Source organism: Globicephala melas, chromosome 8 (genome assembly GCF_963455315.2).
Source record: "Globicephala melas chromosome 8, mGloMel1.2, whole genome shotgun sequence".
Classification (NCBI taxonomy): Eukaryota; Metazoa; Chordata; class Mammalia; order Artiodactyla; family Delphinidae; genus Globicephala; species Globicephala melas.
This window is the reverse complement of record NC_083321.1, coordinates 51,337,301-51,363,631: the sequence shown is the minus strand read 5'-3', so window position 1 is coordinate 51,363,631 and position 26,331 is coordinate 51,337,301. Positions and strand designations below refer to the sequence as shown.

Sequence of the window (26,331 nt, the reverse complement as noted above, 5' to 3'; positions counted from 1 at the left end):
TCCAACACTGAAATTCACTGAGTGTAAGTGGAGGATTATATGGCTCTTTTGTAATACAAGCCCTTTGGTCAGTAGACCATCAAATAATTTCTCTTTCTTTGTTTGATTTAACAGCCAGTGATATAACCAGTATCCGCTCATTCAAAGATTATCTGCTTGGAGTAGTAAAGATTCCAACAAAAGATCTGCTGATCAAGAGATCTGGTAGGGATCCTGGATTATCACTTTCTAATTCTACCCTTTCCCATTCACTTCCCTGCAAGAGATCTTCTTGTCTGGCTCTCTTGCAAGATATGCAAAAAAAAAAATAAAAATAAAAAACCCCTTAACACATGCTTCTGAATTCTCCCAAATACCTCAAAGGTTTTCCCAAAAACATTTTAAGTCCTTTCCTAATCATTTCAAAGGCCTTCTAATAAGGCAAAGAAGCTCAAAACATTGTACTGTCATCTTACTCCAGGAAAGATAATAATGATGATACTATTTATAATAAATATGGCAATACCCATTGCATTATATAGCACTTTGTAAAATATTTTCTCAGATCTTTTTTGAGCTTCATGGTAACTCTTACTGATGGGGATACAGGATTATCTTTTTCTTTTTTTTTTTTGCGGTATGCGGGCCTCTCACTGCTGTGGCCTCTCCCGTTGCGGAGCACAGGCTCCGGACGCGCAGGCTCAGCGGCCATGGCTTACGGGCCCAGCCGCTCCGCGGCATGTGGGATCTTCCCGGACCAGGGATCAAACCCGTGTCACCTGCATCGGCAGGCGGACTCTCAACCACTGCGCCACCAGGGAAGCCCCAGGATTATCTTCATTTGACAGATGAGAAAATTTAGGCTTACAGAGGTTAAGTGATTTGTCAACCACACAGCCAGGTAGTAGAGTACTAGAAATCAAATCCAGATTTGCCCATTCTTTTTCACTATACCCTCCTCTCTCACTGAAGAAGGAATAAGGGTATGAGGTAAAGACCCAAAAGAAGGCACAACCACCAGGCAGTAGTCTGGAAATATTGGTCCCGTCCTATATTTTACTAGTCACCTTGACAGAGTGACCTTGACCTCTCTGAGCCCCACTTACCTTATGGATGGAGACTGTTAATGCTGACAAGTCTACAAGGTAGAAATCAATGAAATAGGATATATAAAGTACCTGACAAATAGTAGGCACTCAGTAAATGTTAGTTTTCCTTCTCTTGCCCATCTTCCTCCCTAGGATTGTATAATCTAGTTTCCAAAATTTTATCACACATCTCCCAAATTTAATTGTGAATTGAAGTTTGAGCAATACTCAATAAACAGGTACTATGTGCCTGCCAGAGAGAAGTCTCTACAACTTGATATAGGGTTCAAGTCTCACTTCTGTCACTAACTGTTTGTGATCTAGAACAAGTCACTTCATCTCTCAGATCCATAGTTTCCTCATCTCTAAAAATGGAAATAATAAGATCTTTGCAAGATTATCGAAGCATTCAATGAAATTATACACGTGAAAGATCTTTGCACAGGACAGGGCACATAGGACACCTCAGTTTCCTTCCTTCTGAAACTTACTACAGAGTTTGTCAGAGAATAGGCACCATCTGAGAAATCCCACCTTCACAAATTAAATTTAACCCCTTGGAAATAAACCTTTTAGACAGTTCGGCATGTATCATTGGTCTTTATATTCAGAGTTATTCTAAAGTGAACATTGTGTTTTGTTTCTTCCTGCCAGTAATCTCAATTACAGAATCACAGAGCAAGAGGAATAATCTAATCCACTTACATGCTGAAGTGGTGTGAAATTTTTTATGTATTTGTACATTTTTCTGGGGATAACTTTCATTAGAGCCAAAGGGGTCTGTGACCAAATAATGTTAAGAAGCACTAGGTTGTGAGGAAATTAATACCCAAGTGATGAGAAATTACTAAAGCCAAAGCCATAGGTTCTTAGACCGACCAAGTCAAATGGAGTCATAGAGATCAACCTCCTCATTTCAGTGTCTTCATTTTATAAACGAAAACTTGGAAGGCCCAAAAAAATTAAATGCCTTTTCCAAAAATCATAACACCTTAAGTGGCCTTTGGCGAATTAATCTCAATAAGTCTGAATTTTCCCATCTATAATTTTTTTTGTGTGTGTGGTATGCGGGCCTCTCACTGTTGTGGCCTCTCCCGTTGCGGAGCACAGGCTCCGGACACGCAGGCTCAGCGGCCATGGCTCACGGGCCCAGCCATTCCACGGCATGTGGGATCTTCCCGGACCGGGGCACGAACCCGCGTCCCTTGCATCGGCAGGCGGACTCTCAACCACTGCGCCACCAGGGAAGCCCCCATCTATAATTTTAATTAATACAAAACCTTTCTCAGAAAATTGCTGTGAATATTATACCAATCCACAATCTATTTTACGTAATTATGAAATCCAAAAAGCTCAGAAAGTCAAAAGTTTTTTATTAACTCATTAAGCAGCCAAACCTGACCTCAACTGACATTATTTTCTGACTTAGGCCACTGCCTGATTATATAGCTTTATTGGAACACATTGTGCCCATTCATTTACATATTTTCTGTGTCCACTTTCTCACTACAACAACGTAGCTGAATAGTTGCAACAGAGACCATATGGCCCAAAAGGCTAAAATACTTACTATCTGGCCTTTTACAGAATAAGTTTACCAACCCCTGACCTATGTGACCACTGACTAGTACATAATATTCAGTTTATGTACCACAGTATCTTTCTAAAATCTGAAAATTTTTAAATTCAGAAACAAATCTGACCCTAAGGGTTCTAGATAAGATATTGTGAACCAGGACTTCCCTGGTGGCGCAGTGGTTAAGAAGCCGCCTGCCAATGCAGGGGACACGGGTTCGAGCCCTGGTCTGGGAAGATCCCACATGCTGTGGAGCAACTAAGCCTGCGAGCCACAACTACTGAGCCTGCGTGCCACAACTACTGAAGCCCGTGTGCCTAGAGCCTGTGCTCCGCAACAAGAGAAGCCACTGCAATGAGAAGCCCATGTACACCAACGAAGAGTAGCCCCCGGTCACCGCAACTAGAGAAAACCCACATGCGGCAAGGAAGACCCAATGCAGCCAAAAATAAATAAATAAATAAATAAAATTTAAGGGAAAAAAAAAGATATTGTGAACCTATAATAGGTGGTGTGTAGACTTTAAAGCCAGCTAGACCTGGGTTCAAATCCTGGCTCTACTACCTGGTAGCTATAACGACTTGGGCAGGTCTCTTCCATTTCCTCATCTGCAAAATAGGGATTATTATCCCATTTAATCCTCAGAACTTCACAGGGTTATTAAGAGAATTAAATGAAGTTATATGTATAAAGCATAAGAGAATTTCTGACACATAATAGATGCTCAGTAACAAGTAGCTAATATTTTAAATTGTTATTTTGAAATCTAGTGCCTGGTCCTTGGTATGTGTTCACTAAGTGGCAATTCCCTTGGTGAAAGACGCGGGGCTAGACCCCAGATCTCCTGACCTTGTCCCATGCCTTCTCCATTGTACTCATAGTACCATAATAATATTTCACATTTTTTATTTTCTTTCAAAGCTCTTCCAAAATCATTATCTCATTTGACAATTATAATAATGTTGTCTGGTAGGCAAGATCAGCACTATTTTTCCCATTTGTCAGGTAAGGAAATAGGACTGAGAGAAATTAATGGCTTACCCAGACTGAACCACTAGTTTTGGGCTGAGCCAAGAAGAAAATGCAGGTCTTCCAGCTCCAAGCCTTTGTTCTTCCACCTGATCTCATTGTCTTTCAGTGGTCAGATGAAACAAACTTCAGTGCACTGTGGGTATATGTTTTCTCTTCTGTCTTGGGCCAGGGTGATAGTGGCTATGGGGTGGAAAGTGGCTAAGTCTTTTTACTTTTAAAACAATAATTGAAGCATCTTCCTTTTCTTTCATAAGGGATCACAGGATGGTATCCTATCATTTTACCAGAAGAGGGGGCCCTGCCTCACGGCTTGGAGCTCATGCAGAAGATTGTGGGTGGTCTGGAGCTTTCCATTTCCTTCACCCATCCTGGAGACAGAGAGCGGGTGTTGGAAGCTGCTGAGCTATTGGGCTGGAGCTTTGAGAATAATCTGAAGGATTTTGTCAAGATGGTTGAAGAGGAGCCAGCCACTGTTACCATCTCCACCCCGAGGCTTTGGCTGCCTATCCATTGCGTGCTGCTTGCTGGCCAGAAGCACATTCATAAGAATACATATTGCTACCTCCGCTACAAGCTGTACGATCATGAAGGCTTTTGGACCCCTCTCAAGAAGCCTAAGGAATCTGCAAACAAAAAGCAGGTCATGGTTACTTTCAAGGCATCCAAAAGAGCAGAAGTCTCTAGGAGCCCATCACTGCTTTGGTACTTCAGAGAGGAGAGGTTAGAGATCCAAGTTTGGCGGGCTTATGGCAATGACAGTGTGGAGAGGCCCCATCAGACAGACAGCTGGATTGGCTCAGCCTATGTGGACCTGGCCAGACTTGGGGAGAGGTCAGCAAGGACACTAACTGTCAGTGGTAAGTGAGGAACCAGGCTTAGCACTTGTGGTTTGAGCAACTGCTGCTCCATGACAAGCACTGTGTGAGACACCCTCTCAGACATTATTTTATTTGATCCTCCCAGCAATCCTGTGAGGTAGGTATGAAACCTGTTTTTCAGTCATGAAAATGGAGGCTCAGGTAGGTTGGGTAACTGCCCAGGGTCACATGTTAGTAAGTGTTCTTTCCATTATTGCATGTTGAAAGATTAATAGTAATTTAGTAATACTTCTTAAAACTACAGAGATTTCAGAAAGAGGTTTGCTGGATGCTTTAAGAAGGGCATTATCTAGTGACAGTATACCTTAGTGGAGTCTAAGGTATACTGTCTGAGATCTAAGAACTGGTGCTGAACTTTGTAGCCTTAGACTACATCCAAATTCATAAGGTTGTTGCACCTAACATAGTGTCTAGAACATTGTAAGCCCTCAGTTAATACATGTAAAATAAAAATGAGTGAATTTAGGAGACTACCTTTAACCACCTGTATAAGAGCCTATATTATAATCTAGAATGTTGGTTTTAAAATACACTGAAAAGCATACCTGCTAATGAGATTAGGATATCCTCTCTCTCTGGTCAGCACATCTTGGAATCATAAAATCTACATGGTAATAAACTGGTTTGAAAGGAGGAAGGTAACATTTTGCAAGTGGCACTATGGGTGCTTTTCTTTAAAACATTTGTTCAGTATTTGCTACATGTACTTGGCCCTGGGAATTCAAAGATGAGTCAGAAATAGTTAATGAGCTTATAGTCTAATGGGAGAGTAGAAGAGTAAACAATTACAGCGAAGTATAAGAACTGTGAAAAAGGTATTCTCAGTGGCACTGTGGGAGCACAGGGACACAACATCTCTTTGGTTCAAGGACAGCATCCCAGTGGAAGTGATGATGCTTGACCTGAGTTACAGAGGATTTAGGAGTAAGTCACGAAAAGGAGGAAAGAAGGGCTTTCTAAACGGAAATAGCGTGGGTGAAGGCACAGAGGCAGGAAGCAGTTTGATACGTTTTAGGGGCCATGAGTTATTTGGTACTGCTGGATCACAGGATATATAGGTTGGGAAATGATGGGAGATGAAGCTAGACAGCTGGGCAGGAGTACTATGTTGAAGGCCTCTTCTAAGCAGGAGAGTTTAGACTTTTTTGTGAGAGCTATGGAAAGCTATTTTAACGGCTTCTGAAGAGAAGAGTGACACAGCTTTGCTTTCTAGATAGATAAGGCTGGCAACTATAGTACAGATTGGATTGGAGACGGCCAGACTAGACTCTTTACAAACGTCATATTTATTCATCTTAACATTCCTGTAAGGTTAGTTATTTCCCCCACTATACGGTTGAAGAAACTGAGTCACAACCCTATTTTAGCTCTGTTAGCCTTGTGCTCTGACCCTGTTGTTGAGCAGGTGGCCCAAGCTAAAGAAGGAGAACTGAGCATCTGGGTGATCATCCCAGATTCTCTGGTTCTCTCTGGACCCAGCAGGTATAATTCTGGCTCTGTTGAGCACCTCATCAAATGCTGTGTGCCCTGTTTTATCTGGGCTGGCCTAGAGTCACTTCAAAGAGACTACAGAAAAAGTCCGCGAAGTGTGGAAGGCTCACTTGAACTAAAGTTCTTAAAGACAGGCTTTTAACTTCACTCTGCTGGAGCAAGTAGGTTTGGGAAACTGAATATAGATTTAGGGATCAGAACTCAAACACAAATACCTCTTTTTATTGAGGGATACCAAAGGCAGTGTTCAACTTTTCAGATTGTCCATTCCCTCTTACTTTTCCACTCCCACCAGCTTTTTATCCTCTTGCCTTGAAGTCAGACCTCTCACTACTTTCCATTGTTGCAGGTAGTGATGGGGTGGGGGGAGGCAGTAAAAACTCTCACAGTGTGTGTTTTTTTGCAAATTGGTATATTAGGGCCTATAGCCCTGCCAAAGGAGAGAGGGCCACAAGCACCCTCAGAGAGCATCTCCAGGTTTAGAGAGTGTCCCTGCTTGCCTAGGCTTATCCTCCTTCATCCTCTTGCAGGTGTGTATCCTCTATTTGGACGAAATGCTTCCAACCTCTCAGGAGCTGCCTTGAGAGTTCATGTGGTTCTCTCCTCTCTTTCTTCACACCCTGGGCCCACTAATGAGCTGGACTCCATGGACTGCAGCAGTGCCAGTGAGTCTGAGCAGCTCCCCAGAGGAAATGATGAGCTCCAGCTCTCTCCACCACATGACCACCAGAAGTCTCCGGCCTCCACCCAGGTCCCCTGCAGCAGCACCACAGCTGAAGTCTGCCTGGCCCAGGAGGACCCTACTGCACTAGATGGAACTTTTGCAGTCAGTATCCTGGTAGAAAGAGCAATGCATTTGAGCTTGAAAGGTATGTTCTGCTCACTTATCCATAAACAGGTATCTGACTCCACAGGCTATGGTCCTGTCTTCACAAATCTTTCTGATCATGACAGGGTCTGGAAGAATTGTTAATCATCTTAATCATAATTATATATCTCAAGCCTAAAGGTTTAAGCCAAGTGAAAGCCTTTCTGAGGTCCTAAGTGGGCCTTGTCAGTTATCCTAATTTTGCGTATCATAAATTCCCCAGTCCAGAAACTTGAGTATCAGCTTAGATACTTCTCTTTTCCTTCTCCACCATCAAATCATCAGATCCATTAAAATTGCTGTATCTCTTAAATTTCTCTTAGATCTCTACCTTCTTCTCCATTCCTTCCAACTCAGGCCCTCTTCATTATGTACCTAGGGCCAAGGGTTCTTAGCATTGAATCCATAAGCCCACAGGGATCCAAGGATTAAAGTCAGGGTAGGTGAACTTGGATAGGAAAATAATTACATCTTTTTTTTTTTTGCGGTACGCGGGCCTCTCACTGTTGTGGTCTCTCCCGTTGTGGAGCACAGGCTCTGGATGCGCAGGCTCATCCGCCATGGCTCACAGGCCCAGCCGCTCCGCGGCATGTGGGATCTTCCCGGACCGGGGCACGAACCCGTGTCCCCTGCATCGGCAGGCGGACTCTCAATCACTGCGCCACCAGGGAATCCCATACATCTTTATTTTTATTAATCTCTAACTAAAATTGAACATTTCCTCTAGTTGTGAGTGTAGGCAATAGACCCTAGTAATATTAACAGTACCTGTGATGTTGTCAACAATAGAAATCACAGGTATTTTCATATCACATTTTAGTTACTGCAGATATCTTGGAATATCATCTATACCTGTCATTACTTCAAAATTACAGTAGTTATTAAACCTACAGTTAGATCTTGTTGTGCATTAATAAAACTATAGTGATTACTATGTCACTTTTTTAATGTCTTGATAACTTAGGCCAATATAATTTCATTTCTTTGTAATCTTATGTATTTTACAATTAGCATTAAAAATATATATATGGGCTTCCCTAGTGGTGCAGTGGTTGAGAGTCTGCCTGCCAATGCAGGGGACATGGGTTCGTGCCCCAGTCCGGGAAGATCCCACATGCCGCGGAGTGGCTGGGCCTGTGAGCCATGGCCGCTGAGCCTGTGCGTCTGGAGCCTGTGCTCCACAATGGGAGAGACCACAACAGTGAGAGGCCCGCGTACAGCAAAAAAAAAAATATATATATACACACACACACACACATATATATATATATATATATATATATATTAGAAGAGGCCCATAGACTTCACCAGACAGCCAAAGTAATCCATGGCACAAGGAACCCCTGCCCTACTTTTTATTCAGCCTTGTAATCTCTCCTAAAATTTTCCCTTTTGCCATCACCCTTCTCTTTTGCCTGCTTAATTCCCACTCCTCTCTCAAGACTCAGCTCAAACATCACCATTTACCAGAGTTTCTCTGACATAAAGGCTGCCTCCTGTTTGCTCTCCTAGCACTTTTGCCCTTTTTATCGTAACATATATCACATGTACTAACATTGTTTGCATGATTTTCTTCTCCACTAGGTAGGGGCTGTTTAAGAACAAAGACCTTATCTCATTCATTTATTCATTCATTATTCATTCATTCAGCAACAAAACTTATGTCATATTTGCTATATGTGAGCACTGTCCATGGTGCTGGGGATAAAGCAATGAACAAAACAGACAAAATAGTGCCCTTGTGGAGCTTACATTCTAGTAGGAGTGTATTCAGCCCTGTATTTCCAGTAAGTTGTGTGTGTTTGTGACTTTGAGCAAGTTACTGTCTCTCTGTTGAATTTCTCATCTGTAAACAGCTGTGATTAACAGTTCTGAGGTGTGTGATGGTTCTGAGAGCCAGAAAACCATAGCCTTATGAGTCTAGAAGGTTTAAATATACATCTTCTGGTTTGGCCTCCCTACTCGGTTCCTATCAATTCTGTGTTGCCTCAGTTTTTCTGTGTATCCTTATTACTTTGGAACAGAAACAGAATTCATGCTCCTAGTAACTGTTGTCTGTCTTTCATTTCTATTTCTCCATATACACACTACAAACAGACATTACTTCCAGGATTATAAGCTTCTACAAAGACTCTGAGGTTCTCATCCTTCTCATAACCTTTGTGTGTCAGAGACCCTGAAACATTCTATCTCAGGACAAAATCTTCTCCACATAGTCTTGCTGTGCTGTATTAGAGATACTGAGGTCCATACTGTATGAGTCACAAAGTTGGGAAACAGTTTTTGCTTTTTTACTGCCCTACCAAAGCAGCCCATTTGTGACAAGTCTGATTTGTAAAAACTGAATTTTTTAAAAAGAGAAAAATCGGGCTTCCCTGGTGGCGCAGTGGTTGAGAGTCCGCCTGCTGATGCAGGGGACATGGGTTCGTGCCCCGGTCTGGGAAGATCCCACATGCCGCAGAGCGGCTAGGCCCGTGAGCCATGGCCACTGAGCCTGCGCATCCGGAGCCTGTGCTCCACAACGGGAGAGGCCACAACAGTGAGAGGCCCGCGTACCACAAAAAAAATAATAAAAAATAAAACAACAACAACAAAAAAAACAAAAAAAAAAGAGAAAAATCAATACATGAATGAATTTAAGGAAAGCACAAAAAAAGCTTTGATTTTTTGCAAGAACTGTTTTGGTTTTTTGTTTTTGCATTGAAAATAAAATTTAACGTGCAAAAATATGGTTATGTTCCATTTCAGGGGTTGCCCCCATATTGCAAAAAGCAAATATACTTGTAACTTCTCAATTAGAGTTACATTCTTTAAATGCAGCTTGACAATTGACAATAGTTCATTGAGCATCTCCTTGTGCCAAATTTTATTCTTTTTTGTACATTAATTATCTCATTTAATCCTTACCACAGTGGGGTTATTTTATGAACAGATTACAGTACATACCCATTTTATGAATGAGGAAACTGAAGCTCAGAAAGGTAAAATGAGTTACACAGTTAATAAGCTCTACAGAGCTGCAATTTGAATCCAGCTATGTCTGGACCTAAAACCCGTGCTCTTTCCTCTATACCATCCTGACTCTTAGGTATGAGATAAACCGTGTTTACCAGTTGGTCCTGTTTATTCTCTGTATTTAAAAGGGTGCTTATGTACTATACACCCAGTCCTGTGCTTATATTGCAAGAATGGTGGTTCAGTTCATCAAGTAGTAAATCTGTGCCAGGCCAGTGCCAGGTACAGAAAGTGCAGAGCAAATGACACATGGTTTCTGTCCTCCAAGAGCTGATAACCCAGATAAGGGGATTAGCAGCTACATGATTATTGATGTATAAAGGAGAATGCTCTGAGGACCAGAAGGATAGGTAGTACAATATCTAGTGTCTAGACATGCAGATGGCCAAGAAGCACATGAAAAGCTGCTCAACATCACTAATTATTAGAGAAATGCAAGTCAAAACTACAATGAGGTATCACCTCACACCAGTTAGAATGGGCATCATCAGAAAATCTACAAACAAGAAATGCTGGAGAGGATGTGAAGAAAAGGGAACCCTCTTGCACTGTTGGTGGGAATGTAAATTGATACAGCCACTGTGGAGAACAGTATGGAGGTTCCTTAAAAAGCTAAAAATAGAATTACCATATGACCCAGCAATCCCACTACTGGGCCTATACCCAGAGAAAACCATAATTCAAAAAGACACATGCACCCCAATGTTCATTGCAGCACTATTTACCATAGCCAGGTCATGGAAGCAAACTAAATGTCCATCGACAGATGAATGGATAAAGAAGATGTGGTACATGTATACCATGGAATATTACTTAGCCATAAAAAGGAACAAAATTGGGTCATTTGTAGAGACATGGATGGACCTAGAGACTGTCATACAGAGTGAAGTAAGTCAGAAGGAGAAAAACAAATATCGTATATTAGCGCATGTACATGGAACCTAGAAAAATGGTACAGATGAACTGGTTTGCAGGGCAGAAATAGAGACACAGATGTAGAGAACAAACATATGGACACCAAGCGGGGAAAGTGGTGGGGGGATGGTGGTGGTGTGATGAATTGGGCGATTGGGATTGACATATATACACTAATATGTATAAAATAGATAACTAATAAGAACCTGCTGTATAAAAAATAAATTCAAAAAAAGCACAAAAATTATATATCTAGTGTCTAGAGAGTTTAGAAACAGAGAAATAAGACATGTCTAAGAAATCAGAACTTTTTAGAATGAATATGATTTCAGAAAGGTGGGAATGAAATTCTAGGTGGTTATCTCAACTTGAATGAAGATATTGAAGTGGGAAAGTGTGTGTTCTAGGCCTACTTGGAGCAAACATGGGGAATTGTGGTGGCAGTTGATCCTCTTTGGCTGAAGTTCTTGGTCATTACAAGGGATCTATAGAGAATCACGAAGATATAAATAAGAAAATTGCTGAACTGCAGCAAGGGCTCAACTAAGACTAATTGACATGATTTTAGAGTGGCAGTGGACATACTGGTGGCACAATGCTGCCTTTTTCCAGCAGTGCTTGGTTTCCTTTCCCTTCCAATTGTAACATATGGCAAGCCATTCCCTGGGCCTTTGCTCATGAACCTTTCTTAGCCAGGATTCCTTTCTCCCTTCCCCAGTTACCAAATTCTCCCCAACATCCTGCTCGTCCTCTTAGGCACCCTGTTCCAGCCACACTGGCCTCTTTGCTTTTTCTTAAATGTATAGGCAGACTCCTGCTTGGGGCCTTTGAATCTGGTGTTCTCTCTGTGCCTGGAATATTCTTCACTCCTGGCCTGTCTTTACTGAAATCACCGGCTCAGCAAGACCTTCCTTGGTCACCCATCTAAAATTACAGGCTTTCTCCAACAATACCTGTCCCTCTTTCCTGCTTTATTTTTTCCTATGGCCTTTAAATAGTGTATTTTGTTTATTTTCTGTCTTTCTAGAAAAAGAAAAGTCCTACAGAGACAGAAATTTTTTGTTTTATTTACTGCTAAATCCCCAACACCTAGAACTGTGTCTGACACATAATAAGCAGTAAATATCTGTTAAATGAGGAAGCAGATGAATATGAGACCTTGCTCAAATGCCCTTTTTCTCCTTTTAATACGTTCTCTGATTTTATGCTTTGCCTCTACTGCAGGAAAGTTGCTTATGTGGAAATTTAGCAGAGGAGAAGTTGCAGGGATTAATGGATTCATTCAACAAATAGTTATTAAGCTTCCACTGTGTCTAATACAGGGTATAGGATCATGTCCTCTTACACAGAAGGTTTTTGTCACCTTTTCTCTATTCTCACTGCTTCCTTGCTTGTTCAGCCTTCAGAAACTTGGACTAATGGGGTAGCGCTTTCAATGATTGCTGCGAATAATATTCTCTTTCAATATCTTTTTCATTATACTACTGAGGTTATACTTATTACTTTGTACTGAAAATGTTTCTTAATGTGTCTCTCCACTAGGCTGCCTGTTCCTTGGGGACAGGGACTGTGAGTTTATTTCTGTATCTCAACACCTGGGTCTTCCTGATGCAACTAAGCAAGCCTAATGTCTTCTTGTTTGTGAATATGATGCTCAACACCTCTCATATTTCTGGTATGAGTTACAAATCTGTAAATCACTTGTTATTTGGCCTCTTTCCATTTAGCCAGGGTAGATCAAGCTTCAGAGTGGATACTTTCAGAGGTCTCTTGTCTCCCAAGTCCTACCCTTGCAGTGATAGGCCCATATAGTCCTTCACCCTGCAAATATTTATGCTTCAGTCAGACCCTGTGCTGGGCCCTGAGTGTACAGACCTGCCCATCATCTCTCTGAAATTGCCTTTCAAATGATGATATAATAGAAAGACTTCTGGAATGGGAGTCAAAAGACTGACTTCTGGCCCTAGCTAAGCCATTAACTTGCTTAGTGACTTTGGGCAAACCCAGTTCTCTTTTCCTCAGCTGTGAAATGTGATGGTCATATAAGATCATCTCTAAGATTCTCTTCACCTCTCATCTTCTAAGAATATGGAGCTGAGGGCAGCATATCCCACACTCTGTGAGTCAGCTATAAATGGCCAAACTTCTGTGAAAACCATGTAGATGCTTCCTTAATATCCACGTTGGCTGTCCTCCTGCCTTCAACAGTGTTCTCTTTGTGTCTGTCCGTCTCATGCCTTAGAAGCTTCTTGCTTGAGGAAGGAAACGAATGATTCCTAGTGCAAAGCTGCATGCAGAGGATTCACTAACAGCCCTGAATTATGCCTTAAACCTGAGGCTGCATAGTCCCCACTGTGGTCCTGGTTCTGAAATACAAGAGTTTCTTGGATACTTTTGTTAGAAAAAGCTCTAAGGAACCTTCAAGAATCAGCTTCAGTACTTATAAGACTTGTGTACTTATACTCAACATGACCGGTATCTCTAGCCCTGTCTTACAAATGAGGCAATCAAGGAACAGAAAGGTAAAGTGATTTGAGGTAATCTAAATTATACTCAGTGAAAATCAAAACCATCTTCAGTATCATCATCCTTTAGAGGCTCTCTTTCAACTACCCAGGCAGGGTTACGGGTCCTTCTCTGTTCCCACAGTCCCCTGTGCTTTTGGCATAGTCTTTATCTTATTGTATTATAATTATCTGTGTGTCTGCCTGCAGATCAAGAATCAGATCTGACTCATCTGTGCAGGTGTGCCACAGAGCAGCTATCAGTTAATGTTAGCTTAACAAAACTGAACTAGGTTTTTATTAACATAAAAATTTGGGCATTGCTTGAGGGAAAGTTTCCATCTGTTCACTCCAGGCCAGAGGGAGAGCTTTTCTCTTAACCAGGTAGAATTAATTAGAAGTATTGCAATGGAACATCCCTGGAATAGGAGTTAGGAAACCTGGCTGGATCTTCCAAATGCTAGTTTACCAGATGTGTGATGAGCAAGCCACTTTACCCCTCTGTTCCTTGGTTGCCTTATTTGTAAAATAGAGAAAGATACACCCATCTTGTGTGATTATCAGGGATGTCATCAGCACAAGTTTAGTACTGATAAGAAAACTGTAAGCTGTAAAGTGTTAAAAATAAGGGGTTGTTATTTTAATCTCATTGAAGCAATCGTACCATTTTTTGATGCATAAAACTACTACTTTTCATACTTATGTAAAACATAGGAAATCCAGTGAAAACTCTTAAAATGGTAAAGCTGGTTCATCTCAAGTCCTCTTAACTGCTCTCAATGTGTGTCCCAACCCAGTAGGAAGTATAGCAATTTTCATCTCGGCTGCCTCCAAAAGTATATCAGAACTTGACCTTTTCCAGGAAGGTAAACAGGCCCAGCTAAATTTCCAACCACAAGAGGAGAGCCAGGGAAACCTGATAGACCCAAGCAGATTTCTTTATCACCTGCCTCTTTGGCTGAAAGGAGTATTTCTGTTCAAGACTGAATAAGGACACTTTTTTTCCAAAGTAAAAATAGTACTTCTCTTTCAGGGACTTTAGCAAATAGCAGCCTCAAAAATAACGAACCTTAAAAGGGGGGGTTGAGGTATGAGAGAGAGATCTGAGCAGTATTGGTATATATCTAGAATCATAGAATTTTATCGTAGGAAGTAATGTGAGAGCACATGTTTCTGATGAAGAAACTTGATGCCCAGAGAGCCAGAATGAAGTACCCAATATGTCACAGTAAATCAGTGGCAGAGTACACCAGAACCGAGGGGTCCTGTCTCAGAACTACAGTTGGTCCTCTCTGCTGATTTCTCTCAGAGCTTTCCTGAGCAGATGCTGCTGTCCTCTGCTGGCGCACACGGCACACACACAAGGCAGCTTCTCTCTCTTCTCCAACCCTGGCAGTCATCTGTAGACAAAGGGCAGCAGGGAGTCTGCAAACCTTTCATAAGGGCCGTGGGCCTACTTTGTGCATTAGTTTAGTGAGGGAAACACAAACACACACAGTTTATTGTAGAATACTATGGAAGCTGTCAGTATAGAGGCAGATTATCTCTCCCTAGCTGTGAGGATTTATGACATTCTGTTGGAAGAAATCAGTTGAGAAGCTTGAGACCTATTAATACTAAGGAAAATGAGAGACAGAGAGAGAGAGGTGAGATTGAGAGAGAGATGGAAGCTGTGTCAGGGACAGTACAGTTACAGGAAACAACTCCCTCCAGCCATTTTATTTACCTATTTTTATATATTTATTTATTTATTTTTGGCTGTGTTCGGTCTTCATTGCTGCGCGCAGGCTTTCTCTCATTGCGGCAAGCAGGGGCTATTCTTCGTTGCGGTGTGCGGGCTTCTCGTTGCAGTGGCTTCTTTTGTTGTGGAGCACGGACTCTAGGCGCGTGGGCTTCAGTAGTTGTGGCACATGGGCTCAGTAGTTGGGGCTCACGGGCTCTAGAGCGCAGGCTCAGTAGTTGTGGTGCAAGGGCTTAGTTGCTCCGCGGCATGTGGGATCCTCCCAGACCAGGGCTTGAGCCCATGTCCCCTGCATTGGCAGTCAGATTCTTAACTACTGCGCCACCAGGGAAGTCCCACTCCAGCCATTTTAAACAGAGAGGAGTTTAATATAGATTATTAAGGTACTTTAAGTTATTGGAAGGGCTCAGGGAGTGGGCTCTAGGCTAAGCTTTCAGGAGAGAACCAGTAGATCTTTTAAATTTGAAATACAGTGCCAACACTGCAGCCCAGTGATCGGAAACTCTCATCAGCACTATTGACATCGGGCCTCTGGGGCCTCAGGGACCAAACCCTGGAGCAGAAAACTCTGTCATCCTTGCTAGTAGTAAAAGCAAAAGGGAAAGGAACATGTCCTCTGCCTCACGTCTGCCTTCCAGATCTGTTGTAATGGCATATAACAGATAGAGACCAATTTGTATCCATACTCTAGCACAAAAGAGTCTGTGACCCTTTCAATCTCTACAATAAAGGAATACAATACAGTAAAAGTGGGGGTGGATGCTGAGCAAGTCAGTCCATGTAATACTGTTGAGTTTCACAAAAATAAAACTTTTTTAAGAAGATAGCTCACTAGATAAAGGTACCATTAGTGCTATTCTGTACATTTTACATTAGTAACGACGGGTGCTATATTATTGATTTCCATTAACTATTCTTTGCTTACTACCATTTTATTAGAATCATTTTTTCCTGCTCTTTCAAGAATATGCTTGTAAACTGGTTTTGCCAGGTTGTAGCCAGTGGTTTTTTGTTTTATTTTGTTCCTCCTGTAGTTCTTCTGTGTATCTTAGTGTTTCTCTGCCTGCTGGTTAAGCCTTTCTCCGGGTCCTGCTTTGTTGACAGCTCTTGCACACACCTCAGCTCCCTCCTGCCTCGCAGCCACTACCAGCTCTCACTTCTAAGGCTAGCATTCCTCTTCCTCCTCTTCAGTTCTCTTTCCCAAGGCCTCCTTGCAAAATCTCCACTCCTTTGTCTCTGTTCATCACCCATTTTCTTTCTTTATTAATTATCCCCAGTAAGAGGGACTAAAAAGTAATGCCATCTGGTCTGGTTGTTAGAAGTCACGATGTTAAATAACATGACGTAAATTTTTTACCAAGATTTGGGGGGAAAATATCATTTTTAGTTTAAACAAATAGGGCTATAGTAAGGAAGATAATGTAAAATCCTCATGAAATTTTAGATAAAATACAAGCCTGTTAATAGATGTCATGTGTGTTGTTGCTCTTTCAAGGCAACAAGAACCCCAATGCTCCAGATTTTAGTATTTACTTGTCTCTAGAAGTTGTTACTTTGGTGGGAAAATTTGAAAAGAATTGGTCTACTCTAATACAAATTAGAGAACAGACTTGTGGTTGCCAAGGGGAAGGGGGGTGGGGGAGGGAAGGACTAGGAATGTGGGATTAGCAGATGTAAACTATTATATGTAGGATGGATAAACAAAGTTCTACCGTAGAGCACAGGGGACCATATTCAATATCCTGTGATAAACCATCATGGAAAAAATATTTTTTAAAATGCCTGTGTGTGTATAACTGAGTCACTTTGCTATACAGCAGAGATTGCCACAACATTGTAAATCAACTATACTTTAATAAAAAATAAAATAAATTTTTTTTAAAAAAGCACTTACTAAAACTACAAAAAAAAATTGTTCTACTCTAATGGAAATTCTTTTGGTTGAGGAAAACATAGCAAAGCAAAATTGCAGGCACTTCTGTTTCCCTAAAGAATGTTGAAGTTGGAGAGATCTAATGATGGGGGTATAACGTTCAGAGATTCTGCCTAGAGAGTCAAGAGAGGTTTCTCAGAGTAGAAGGTACTAGAGTCTGTCTTTGCGTTACGCGGGCCTCTCACTGTTGTGGCCTCTCCTGTGGCGGAGCACAGGCTCCGGATGCACAGGCTCAGAGGCCATGGCTCACGGGCCCAGCCGCTCCGCGGCATGTGAGATCTTCCCGGACCGGGGCATGAACCCGTGTCCCCTGCATCGGCAGGCGGACTCTCAACCACTGCGCCACCAGGGAAGCCCTAGAGTCTGTCTTTTAAAGGCTACTTATTAAATGTTACACTGCTTGTGGAGGGGAGTAAAAATCAGCATTCCTCAGTATAAATGTGTTCTTCGGATTTTCTGTCCACAGGGACAGCCTGGGGTCTTTGGAAGAGTAGTTACTGAAAGGAGCAATCAGAGAAGGAGCAGGGTGGAACCTCAAAGATTAACTTCATCAGGCTTCCCTAGTGGCGCAGTGGTTGGGAGTCCGCCTGCCGATGCAGGGGACACGGGTTTGTGCCCTGGTCTGGGAAGATCCCACATGCCGCAGAGCGGCTGGGCCCGTGAGCCATGGCCACTGAGCCTGCGCATCCGGAGCCTGTGTTCCGCAATGGGAGAGGCCACAACAGTGAGAGGACCACATACTGCAAAAAAAAAAAAAAAAAAAAAAAGATTAACTTCACCTACAAAGTAAAGTGGGAGTATGCATTTGGGGAAGCCTTGAGCTAGTCAGGTAGAAAGAAGACAAACCATTTAGAGTCCACATACAGAATTTGTTCCTCTGGATCACGTAAATAATATTTAAGACATACTTATTTTTTTCCTTTCTCTTTCCTTCGTCTGTAATCCTGAGTCATATCATTTTAGAGCTGAAAGGGATCTTATGGAATGTATAGAGTCTACTACATTATGTAGAGTCTGTGTTATTCATCACTGTCGAAAAGAACTTTGTACTGTGATGGAAATGTTCTACATTTTTACTGTCCAGTATGGTAGCCATTAGCCACATGTAGCTATTGAGTGCTTGAAATATAGCTAGTGTAACTAAGAAACAGAATTTTTAATCTTATTTAATTTTCACTAATTTAAAGTAAAATAGCCACCTGTGGTTAGTGGTTATCTTGTTGGACAGCTGAGTTAGACTATCTAGTATTGTCATCCGTCTTCATTTTACATTGTTTTAAGAGAAAATAAATGACTGAGTCTCCCACATTGGAAACCTGATCTTGTAAAATTAGCATCAGCACAGTACTCAGTGTTTTACATTCATTTAACTCTAGTGGAGGCAATACAGGCAATGGCTGAGAGCTTGGACTCTAGAGCCAGAATGCTTGAATTTGACTCTCAGTTTACCATTTAGTAAATGTGTGACCACTTAATAACTGTTTGATCTCTCTGTACCCCAGTTTTTTCATCTATATAATGGCAATAATAATAATATCTTCCTCATAGGTTTGTTGTAATGATTAAATGAGTTAATACATGTATAGTTCTTAGAATAGTGCCTGGCACATAGTAAGTGTTATATAAGTGTTACCTACTATTATTTATTTTTAATCTTTACAACATCTGAGGAGGTGTATCATATGCCCCATTTGAGGAAGTGGTGGCCTAGATAGGCCTTGCCCAAGGTTACACAGAATGTGTATGGCAGAGCTAATCATTGATCATCTGACTTGTAAGTCCAGGCTCTTTGCAGTTCTGTCTTTTGCCTCTTAATCCAATATCTTCCATCATCCCACAGAGTACAAGGAGATGGAAGAAGTTGTTTCTTGCTGGGTAGTATTTATGAACTGAACCTTGAAATAACAGTTTCAGTAGCAGAAACATTTCAGACACAGGGAATAGCTCAAAGAAAGACCCAAAGGTAGGAGAGAGCTAAGAATGGTTCTTCTTGTACTTGTATAATGAGAGGCTTCAACACATTCTTTTTGGTACCCTAAAGTATAGTCACTCCACTCTTTTCTATTTCAGGGAGCCCCTTGACACAGAGGAAAGTATCAATACCCAGTTGTTGTGTATCCTTCACAACAGCTGATGAGCCATCTCCTATCTACACCCCAGTGGTTGAAAACACAGATTCCCCCATCTGGAATTTTCAACAGCAATCAAGGTTTGTATTTTATGATGTTCCATCAGCCTTCCAAAATCTGCTTTTTGTTCCAAGAGACAAATTCAGAGTGAGGAATGTAACAGACACAACAATATTGAGCAGAGTTGGAGAATGCTTTCCTTATCAACCAGTTATTTAATCCTAATGCTTATGAATTCACAGCTAGTGGTGGTTTAAAGGTTTTGTTGTGGTGTGTTTTAACTCTGCTCAGTACAACTCAAAAATTATTCAGTGAAGACCTCTTATATGCTCTGCTCTGTTCTGGGCAGTGGGAATTAAAGGTTATCGATTAAGACAGTCCCTGAAGACCCCTCAGCTAAGTGTGGAAGAATGTATGCAAGCTATCTAGGTGAAGAAGGCAGAGAGGACTGATCTCAGGAAAGGCTGTGGATTATACATTCTTGGAAAAGATTTCTGGTGCAGTGGAAAGAACCAGGGCTTGGAACTAGAGAGACTTGGCCTCATACCCCATCTCTGTCATTTACTAGCTGTGTGAACAAGTTACATAACATCTCTGAGCCTCAGATTCCTCATCTGTAAAGTGGAGGTAATTTTGACAGGGTTATTAGGAGGTCCAAATTACATGACATTTAGGGAAATTACCTCCTGGTACGTGGTAGGTACATAACAAATGACAGATCTCCTTTGGAAGCTCAAAAAAAGGGGGAGATGGAGTCCTGTCAACCATGTGGCAGTGCAGCTCGGAGGTCAGGGGCTGGTACAGAGGCCCACTGCTGTGGTACCAGGCTCTCCTCCCTTTTCTTCTGTTACCTGTTGCATTATCATTAAAAGTGGGATTCTATTACTAATTATTGTTACTATTATCTTTACACTGAATCACCTTTTGCAAAGTTTAATTCTTGTCCACCAGCACCAGCCATGCCACATGGTATCTGATCTGCTGTTTTCTCACAGTGTTTATGTACCTAATCGAGTCTCAGCAGTTGCTCACATGTTCAGTGTTGTGAAATCTGAGTGGTTGACTTGAGTCAGGAGCTATAACTACAGTGACAACTCAGTACTGTCTATGGTGAGCTACTGGAAATTATAGATATTCTGGCCATAGTGGCCAGTACTGAAATATCAAATCTGCCTCAAAAGATAGGTGACCAGAGGGCTGAGCTTCTAAGTGAGGGTGATTTGTTCATTCAGAACCTAACTTTACTAACTTGTTAAAGCAACATGAACAATCACCTCATTTCATCCCCTTACTATACAGTTGCGGAGACTGTGGCCCAAGGAGGTTACATAGTCTGTTGGTAACAGAGACAAGATTAGAAGAAAAATGAATGATGGTGCTGTTGGCAATTTCTTTATCACAAAATTGTTTCATTTGATCCTTGTAGAAACCTTGTAGGTAGATAATAATATCCCGTTTAACAGGTAGGAAAATCAGGGCTCAAAGAGACTGAGTGCTCAGGGGCACTCAGGTGATACTAGGAGAGCTAGAATTCAGAGGTGGATATTTTGACCCCCGGCTAGAATTCAAATCTCTGACACAGTATTTGTTCCAAGTTAGCACAGTGCCTCTCACTGGTCTTGAAGTTGGCTCTCTTCAGTTCCCCAGTGGAGTCTGGAGAAGGAAATTAAGTCTCTTAGTTTTTCTGGTTCTCCATCTTGCTCACCTGGAGCAAGGGTACCTGCTTTGTAGTTTAAAACTATACAATTCACTTCATATAAAATATATTAGAGGTGCTCAGTGAATTCCACATTGAATTCTTTAACCTGGTAAGAAAGTTGGGTACTTTCTTATTTTGGTGCCTTGCCTCTGCACAGTGTGGCTCTGGAGTCAGGCAAACTGGGGTTCAAATCACAGCTCTGCCACTTACTGACTCTTATGTGACCTTGAAAAACTGACTTCACATCTCTGAGCCCAGCTTCATCATCTGTAAAACAAGGATAATAATGTCCATGTCATAGGTTTTTGTGTAGATTACATGTATAAGAAACACTTGGCACCGTGGCTGGCCCAAGGTATGTACTCAATAAACACTCTTTCCTCTCTTCTCACCATCTCCACGCACCACCACAAGGCATAAGAAGAATCCTTACCTGCTCCAATAAAACGGGGTAGGGGGGTAGGGGGAAGAATACTACATCACGGTTGCTTGTTTTTAGGTCTTGACAAGTTCCTGGTTACTTCACCTCTCTGAGCTTCTATTCCCTCCTTTTAACTGTGAAGATAAAAATATATCCTAGAAGATGATCATAAGCATGAAATGAAAATGCTAGAAAAGTGTTTTTCAACTATAAGGTGTTCTTCAAGTCTGAGTTTCATACTAGAGGAGCTTCCTACACAGTTAATCTATGGTGGTTGTTTTTCTTAATAGGCTGTCTAAAGAGCTTCTTTTGGATCCACGACAAACTCTGGTCTTCAAAGTTTGGCATAAAGGAGGTATGAACTCTGTCTTACTTGGTTGTAAAAATAAGTTCACACCATGTTGACAATTTGCCAATCCTTTGTTTTTCTAACCAAGTAAAACCATGGCACTGATGGTTCTGGGAACACATATGTATGTTAGAGGTAATCCCACAGATTACTCGCTCTCTGTCATTAAGAGTGGCCTGAGGGAATTCCCTCGCGGTCCAGTGGTTAGGACTCGTAGCTTTCACTGCTGTGGCCCAGGTTCAATTCCTGGTCAGGGAACTAAGATCCCACAAGCCGTGCAATGTGGCCAAAAAAAAAAAACAAAAACTGAGCGGCCATAGCCCAAGCTCATTTTGCACCCTGTACTGGTTTTCTAGGGGGTTATTTGTCCTTTTTTTGGTGAATTATGTCTCTTGTTCTTAATTAAATATAATACATATGTATGTTATAGAAAATTTGGAAAATACAGACAAGTAAAAATAAGAAAATGCAAATCCCTCATAATTCCAAGGGTGATGGTCTTTCAAATGATTTCTTTCAAGAGCCACTGCCCTAAGGAAAATCAGTGAGACGTGATAACATAGGGAAAAGAACAAGTGTTTCTTATGTTTAAGGGGTGTTTTCTAGTTGCCTATATCAAGAGGACAGAACTCAACCCTGCCAGCTTTTCCCTGCCATACAAAAAGGGAACTTACAGTAGTTAGAAAGCAGGCTGTGGTTGCCAGTCTCTCATCCTCATTATCTGTCTTTTCTGTTGATTGTGGAATCACTGAACCTTCCCATCCTCTAAATCAGTTTCTCTGTGTGCCACCTCGAATCTCAGTGGCAGGACATGCCCAGCCACATTGCCCAGCTCTTCTCTTTCCCCCACAGGTGAGGAGAGGGTGATTGGCTTTGCCTCAGTGGACCTCTCCCCACTTCTGTCTGGCTTCCAGTTTGTCTGTGGCTGGTACAACATCACAGACTTCAGTGGAGAGTGCCAAGGGCAGATAAAAGTTGCCATCTCCCCTTTGGAGAGTTTGATGCACTTCAGAGAAGAAAGGCAAGCAAGACGTGGGATGGAGACCTCAGGATCACTGGTATGTATCCTGATTCACGTCCTTAACCAGTAAGGGTTCTACTGAGCAAAACCTATAAGAAGATAATTTACATGTGTTTGGTACTTTCCAGCATACAGAATACATTTGTGTCTCATAATGACCTCATGACCTTTTTGGGGTGAAAATTTCTGGAATTACATGGTGGTGATGGATGCACAATTCTGAATATACTGAAAACCACTGAATTGAACACTTTCAAAGGGTGAATTTTATAATATGTGAATTAAATCTCAATTTTTAAATAAAGTAAGATTAGTTGCAGTGTGGAATCTGAAACCACATTGGATTAACTTTTTAAAAAAAAACTCGGTTACATTAAAATCATTGGTCTATTAAAAAAAATTAAAAGAGAATGGGAGGAGGGGAATTGATGATAGTAAGTACAGACAACTCTTTCAGGGAGTTTAACTGTAAAGGAAAGGAGACTTTCCCAGGCTGTCCCAGATAGGAGAGCTCTATCAAGGCAAAGACTGTGTTTTACTCATCTGTCTGTCATGCATGCCTGGCCCAGGGTTTGGTAAAGTGGGCATCAGTAAATATCAAATGAATGAATGAGTGAATAAATGCATGTGTGAGAAAAATGACAAAGAGTTTAAATAGTCCCCATATAGGAGGGTCTTTTCTTTACATCAACCCTGGTAATCGTGAGACAAGGAATATCACAGCCAGATTATCCTCACATGTAAGGAAAATGTAAGATGTCCAGCCAGGAGTTCACGAACTAGTGGAGGAAACAAGAGCATAAATAAAAATAAAACAGCCTTTAAAAAGCAGTCTGAGGGCTTCCTCATGGCACAGCAGTTGGGAATCCGCCTGCCAATGCAGGGGACACGGGTTTGATCCCTGGTCCAGGAAGATCCCACATGCCATGGAGCAGCTAAGCCTGTGCACCACAACTACTGAGCATGAGCTGTAGAGCCCACGAGCCACAACTACTGAGCCCACGAGCCACAGCTGCTGAGGCCTGCGTGCCTAGAGCCCGCGCTCGGCAACAAGAGAAGCCACAACAATGAGAAGCCTGTGCACTGAAACGAAGAGTAGCCCCCGCTTGCCACAACTAGAGAAAGCCCACGCGCAGCAACAAAAACCCAATGCAGGCAAAAATTAATTAATTAATTAAATGTTTTTTAAAAATTAAAAAAAGCAGTCTGATAATGTAGTCTGTAAAATGGGGATAATAATAGTACCTACCTCATAAGATTGTGATGTTTAAACGAGAAAATGCATGTACCTTGCTTAGTACAGTGTTCAAATACATAGAAAATAATAAATTATATGCATACGATAAATTTTACAAATTTATTTATACTGCTTTTTTCCAAAAGGATTTGTGGCAACAAGTGTGCTATTTTTCTCTTTGCTTCTACAGATCCCAATATATAGTACCTTTTCCTTCCCTGCCTCTGATATGTATGGTGCATTCCCTGGCTGCATTGCAGGACAGACTCCAGAACAACTTGTTCACACCTCATCAAAGGAGGTTGATTTCTCCTCTCCTGGGAGGTGAGTGATTTCTTTATGATAGAAGGAAATGGGGTCAAGAGTGGAAGTGTGCAAACTAGCTTGTCATTTCTCTCTTTCCTTTATTAGAGGAAGAAATGAGAGACAGGGAAAGACAATTGACCTTCTTTCATAACCCCTGGGAACCCCAAGATCCTATGAAAAGAGTTTTTATAAGATAGAAACTAGGGACTTTCCTGGTGGTCCAGTGGTTAAGAATCTGCCTTCCAATGCAGGGGATACAGGCTCGATCCGTGGTCGGGGAACTAAGATCCCACGTGCTGCAGAGCAACTGAGCCTGCACGCCAAAACTAGAGAGCCTGCGTGCCGCAATGAAAGATCCCGCATGCTGCAAATAAGACCCATCACAGCCAAAAATAAATAAATAAATATTTTTTTAGGAAAAAAAAAAAGGGAAGTTTTACTGCTATCAAAAGGGTAGCTTCGGGCTTCCATGGTGGCGCAGTGGTTGAGAGTCCGCCTGCCAATGCAGGGTACACGGGTTCGTGCCCCGGTCCAGGAAGATCCCACATGCCGCAGAGCGGCTGGGCCCATGAGCCATGGCCACTGAGCCTGCACGTCCGGAGCCTGTGCTCCGCAATGGGAGAGGCCACAGCGGGGAGAGGCCCGCGTACCGCAAAAAAAAAAAAAAAGGGTAGCTTCAGTGCAAGGGACTCTTTTCTCTTTTCCTCAGAGGCCTTAACCTTCATCCGTAAAATCAGTCATCAGCTGTGTGAGAAACATATCATGACCCTTCCCCTCCCAAACCTACATGCCAGGTTATTTTGTGAAAAGCAGTTGGCCCACCCTTTTCACCTAGCCAACTGTGGATATGCAAATGGATATCAGGACTAGAGCATATTCCATCCTGTCAAAGGGTAGAATCTAAGACTAAGATTGCTTCTTTCCACCCCATTCCCCTCAGGCCCTAGTGTCATTTGGCATTCCCCTGCCTCCATCAGTCTTTTCCTTGTCTCTCTCTCTACCTCAGGGAGAAGGCAAGGGATCTTATACAAGCCACTCCTACAGCAGCAGTTACTGAGTAGACCCTTTATTCCAAGAAAGATACTCTAATACTGCTTAGCCACTCAAAGACCCATTTCAGTGTTATGTAGCTTTCCTACCACATGAAGAGAGCCTCTGCCCTCTGCATGAAGGGATCCCATGTGTATGTGAAATCCTAGATCCCAATATCTATTTTATAGGTGTTACGTTGACCATAGCCAATCAGTGAGACAATCAAAGGAATATCAGAATAATTATGCTGAGAGAATAATTATGCTGAGAGAGACAAGCTAGACAAAGAGTACATTGTATATGATTCCATTTATATAAAATTCTAGAAAATGTGTACTAATCTATAGTGACAGAAAGAAAATCAGTGGTTGCCTAGGGATAAGGCAGGATGAATGGAGCGGGAAAGAGGGAGGAATTACAAAGGACAGGAGGAAACTTTTAGGGGTGATGGATATGTTCATTATCTTAATGTGTGTGGTAATGGTTTCCTTAGAGGTACATATATGTTAAAATACATATTGTACACTTTAAATATGTGAAGTTTATTATATACCAGTTATACTTTAATAAAGCAGTGGTTCTCAAACATTTCCACTTCAGAACCCCCTTATACTCTTAAAAATCATTGATGACCTCAAAGAGGTTTGTTTCTGTAGGTTATAGCTATCAGTTTTTACCATATTAGAAATTTAAATGGGGACACTTTTTAATTTCTTACAATTTTTTTAAATTTTTATTTTTATTGAAGTATAGTTGATTTACAATATCATGTTAGTTTCAGGTGTACAGCACAGTAATTCAGTGATTTTATATATATATATATTCCTTTTCAGATTCTTTTCCCTTATAGGTTATTACAAAATATTGAGTATAGTTCCCTGTGCTATACAGTAGGTCCCTGTTGGTTATCTTTTTTTTTTTAAATTTTTTAATTTTTTCGGCCGTGCTGTGCAGCATGCAAGATCTGTCTCCCAACCAGGAATCAAACCTGTGCCCCCTGCATTGGAAGCACAGAGTCCTAACTGCTGGACCACCAGGGAATTCCCAGTGATCTGTTTTATATATAGTAGTGTGTATATGTTAATCCCAACCTTCTAATTTATCCCTCCCTGCAACA

The 26,331-nt window shown here is 41.6% G+C and overlaps 1 protein-coding gene and 1 long non-coding RNA gene across 3 annotated transcripts in view; one reads left to right on the top strand and one right to left on the bottom strand.

Moving 5' to 3' along the window:
* LOC132597685 (uncharacterized) overlaps positions 1-26,331 on the bottom strand; it is a 117,405-nt gene that overhangs the window by 29,360 nt on the left and 61,714 nt on the right. The window lies entirely within an intron of this gene.
* Positions 1-26,331, top strand: part of C2CD3 (C2 domain containing 3 centriole elongation regulator) — a 128,428-nt gene that overhangs the window by 72,348 nt on the left and 29,749 nt on the right. For both annotated transcript variants that reach the window (XM_030836095.2, XM_030836098.2), the window contains exons 22-28: positions 115-204; positions 3,930-4,532; positions 6,575-6,913; positions 19,091-19,229; positions 21,560-21,624; positions 22,471-22,676; positions 24,067-24,200. In XM_030836095.2, coding sequence (XP_030691955.1) covers positions 115-204; positions 3,930-4,532; positions 6,575-6,913; positions 19,091-19,229; positions 21,560-21,624; positions 22,471-22,676; positions 24,067-24,200 — 1,576 coding nt within the window. The remainder of the gene's footprint in view (positions 1-114; positions 205-3,929; positions 4,533-6,574; positions 6,914-19,090; positions 19,230-21,559; positions 21,625-22,470; positions 22,677-24,066; positions 24,201-26,331) is intronic.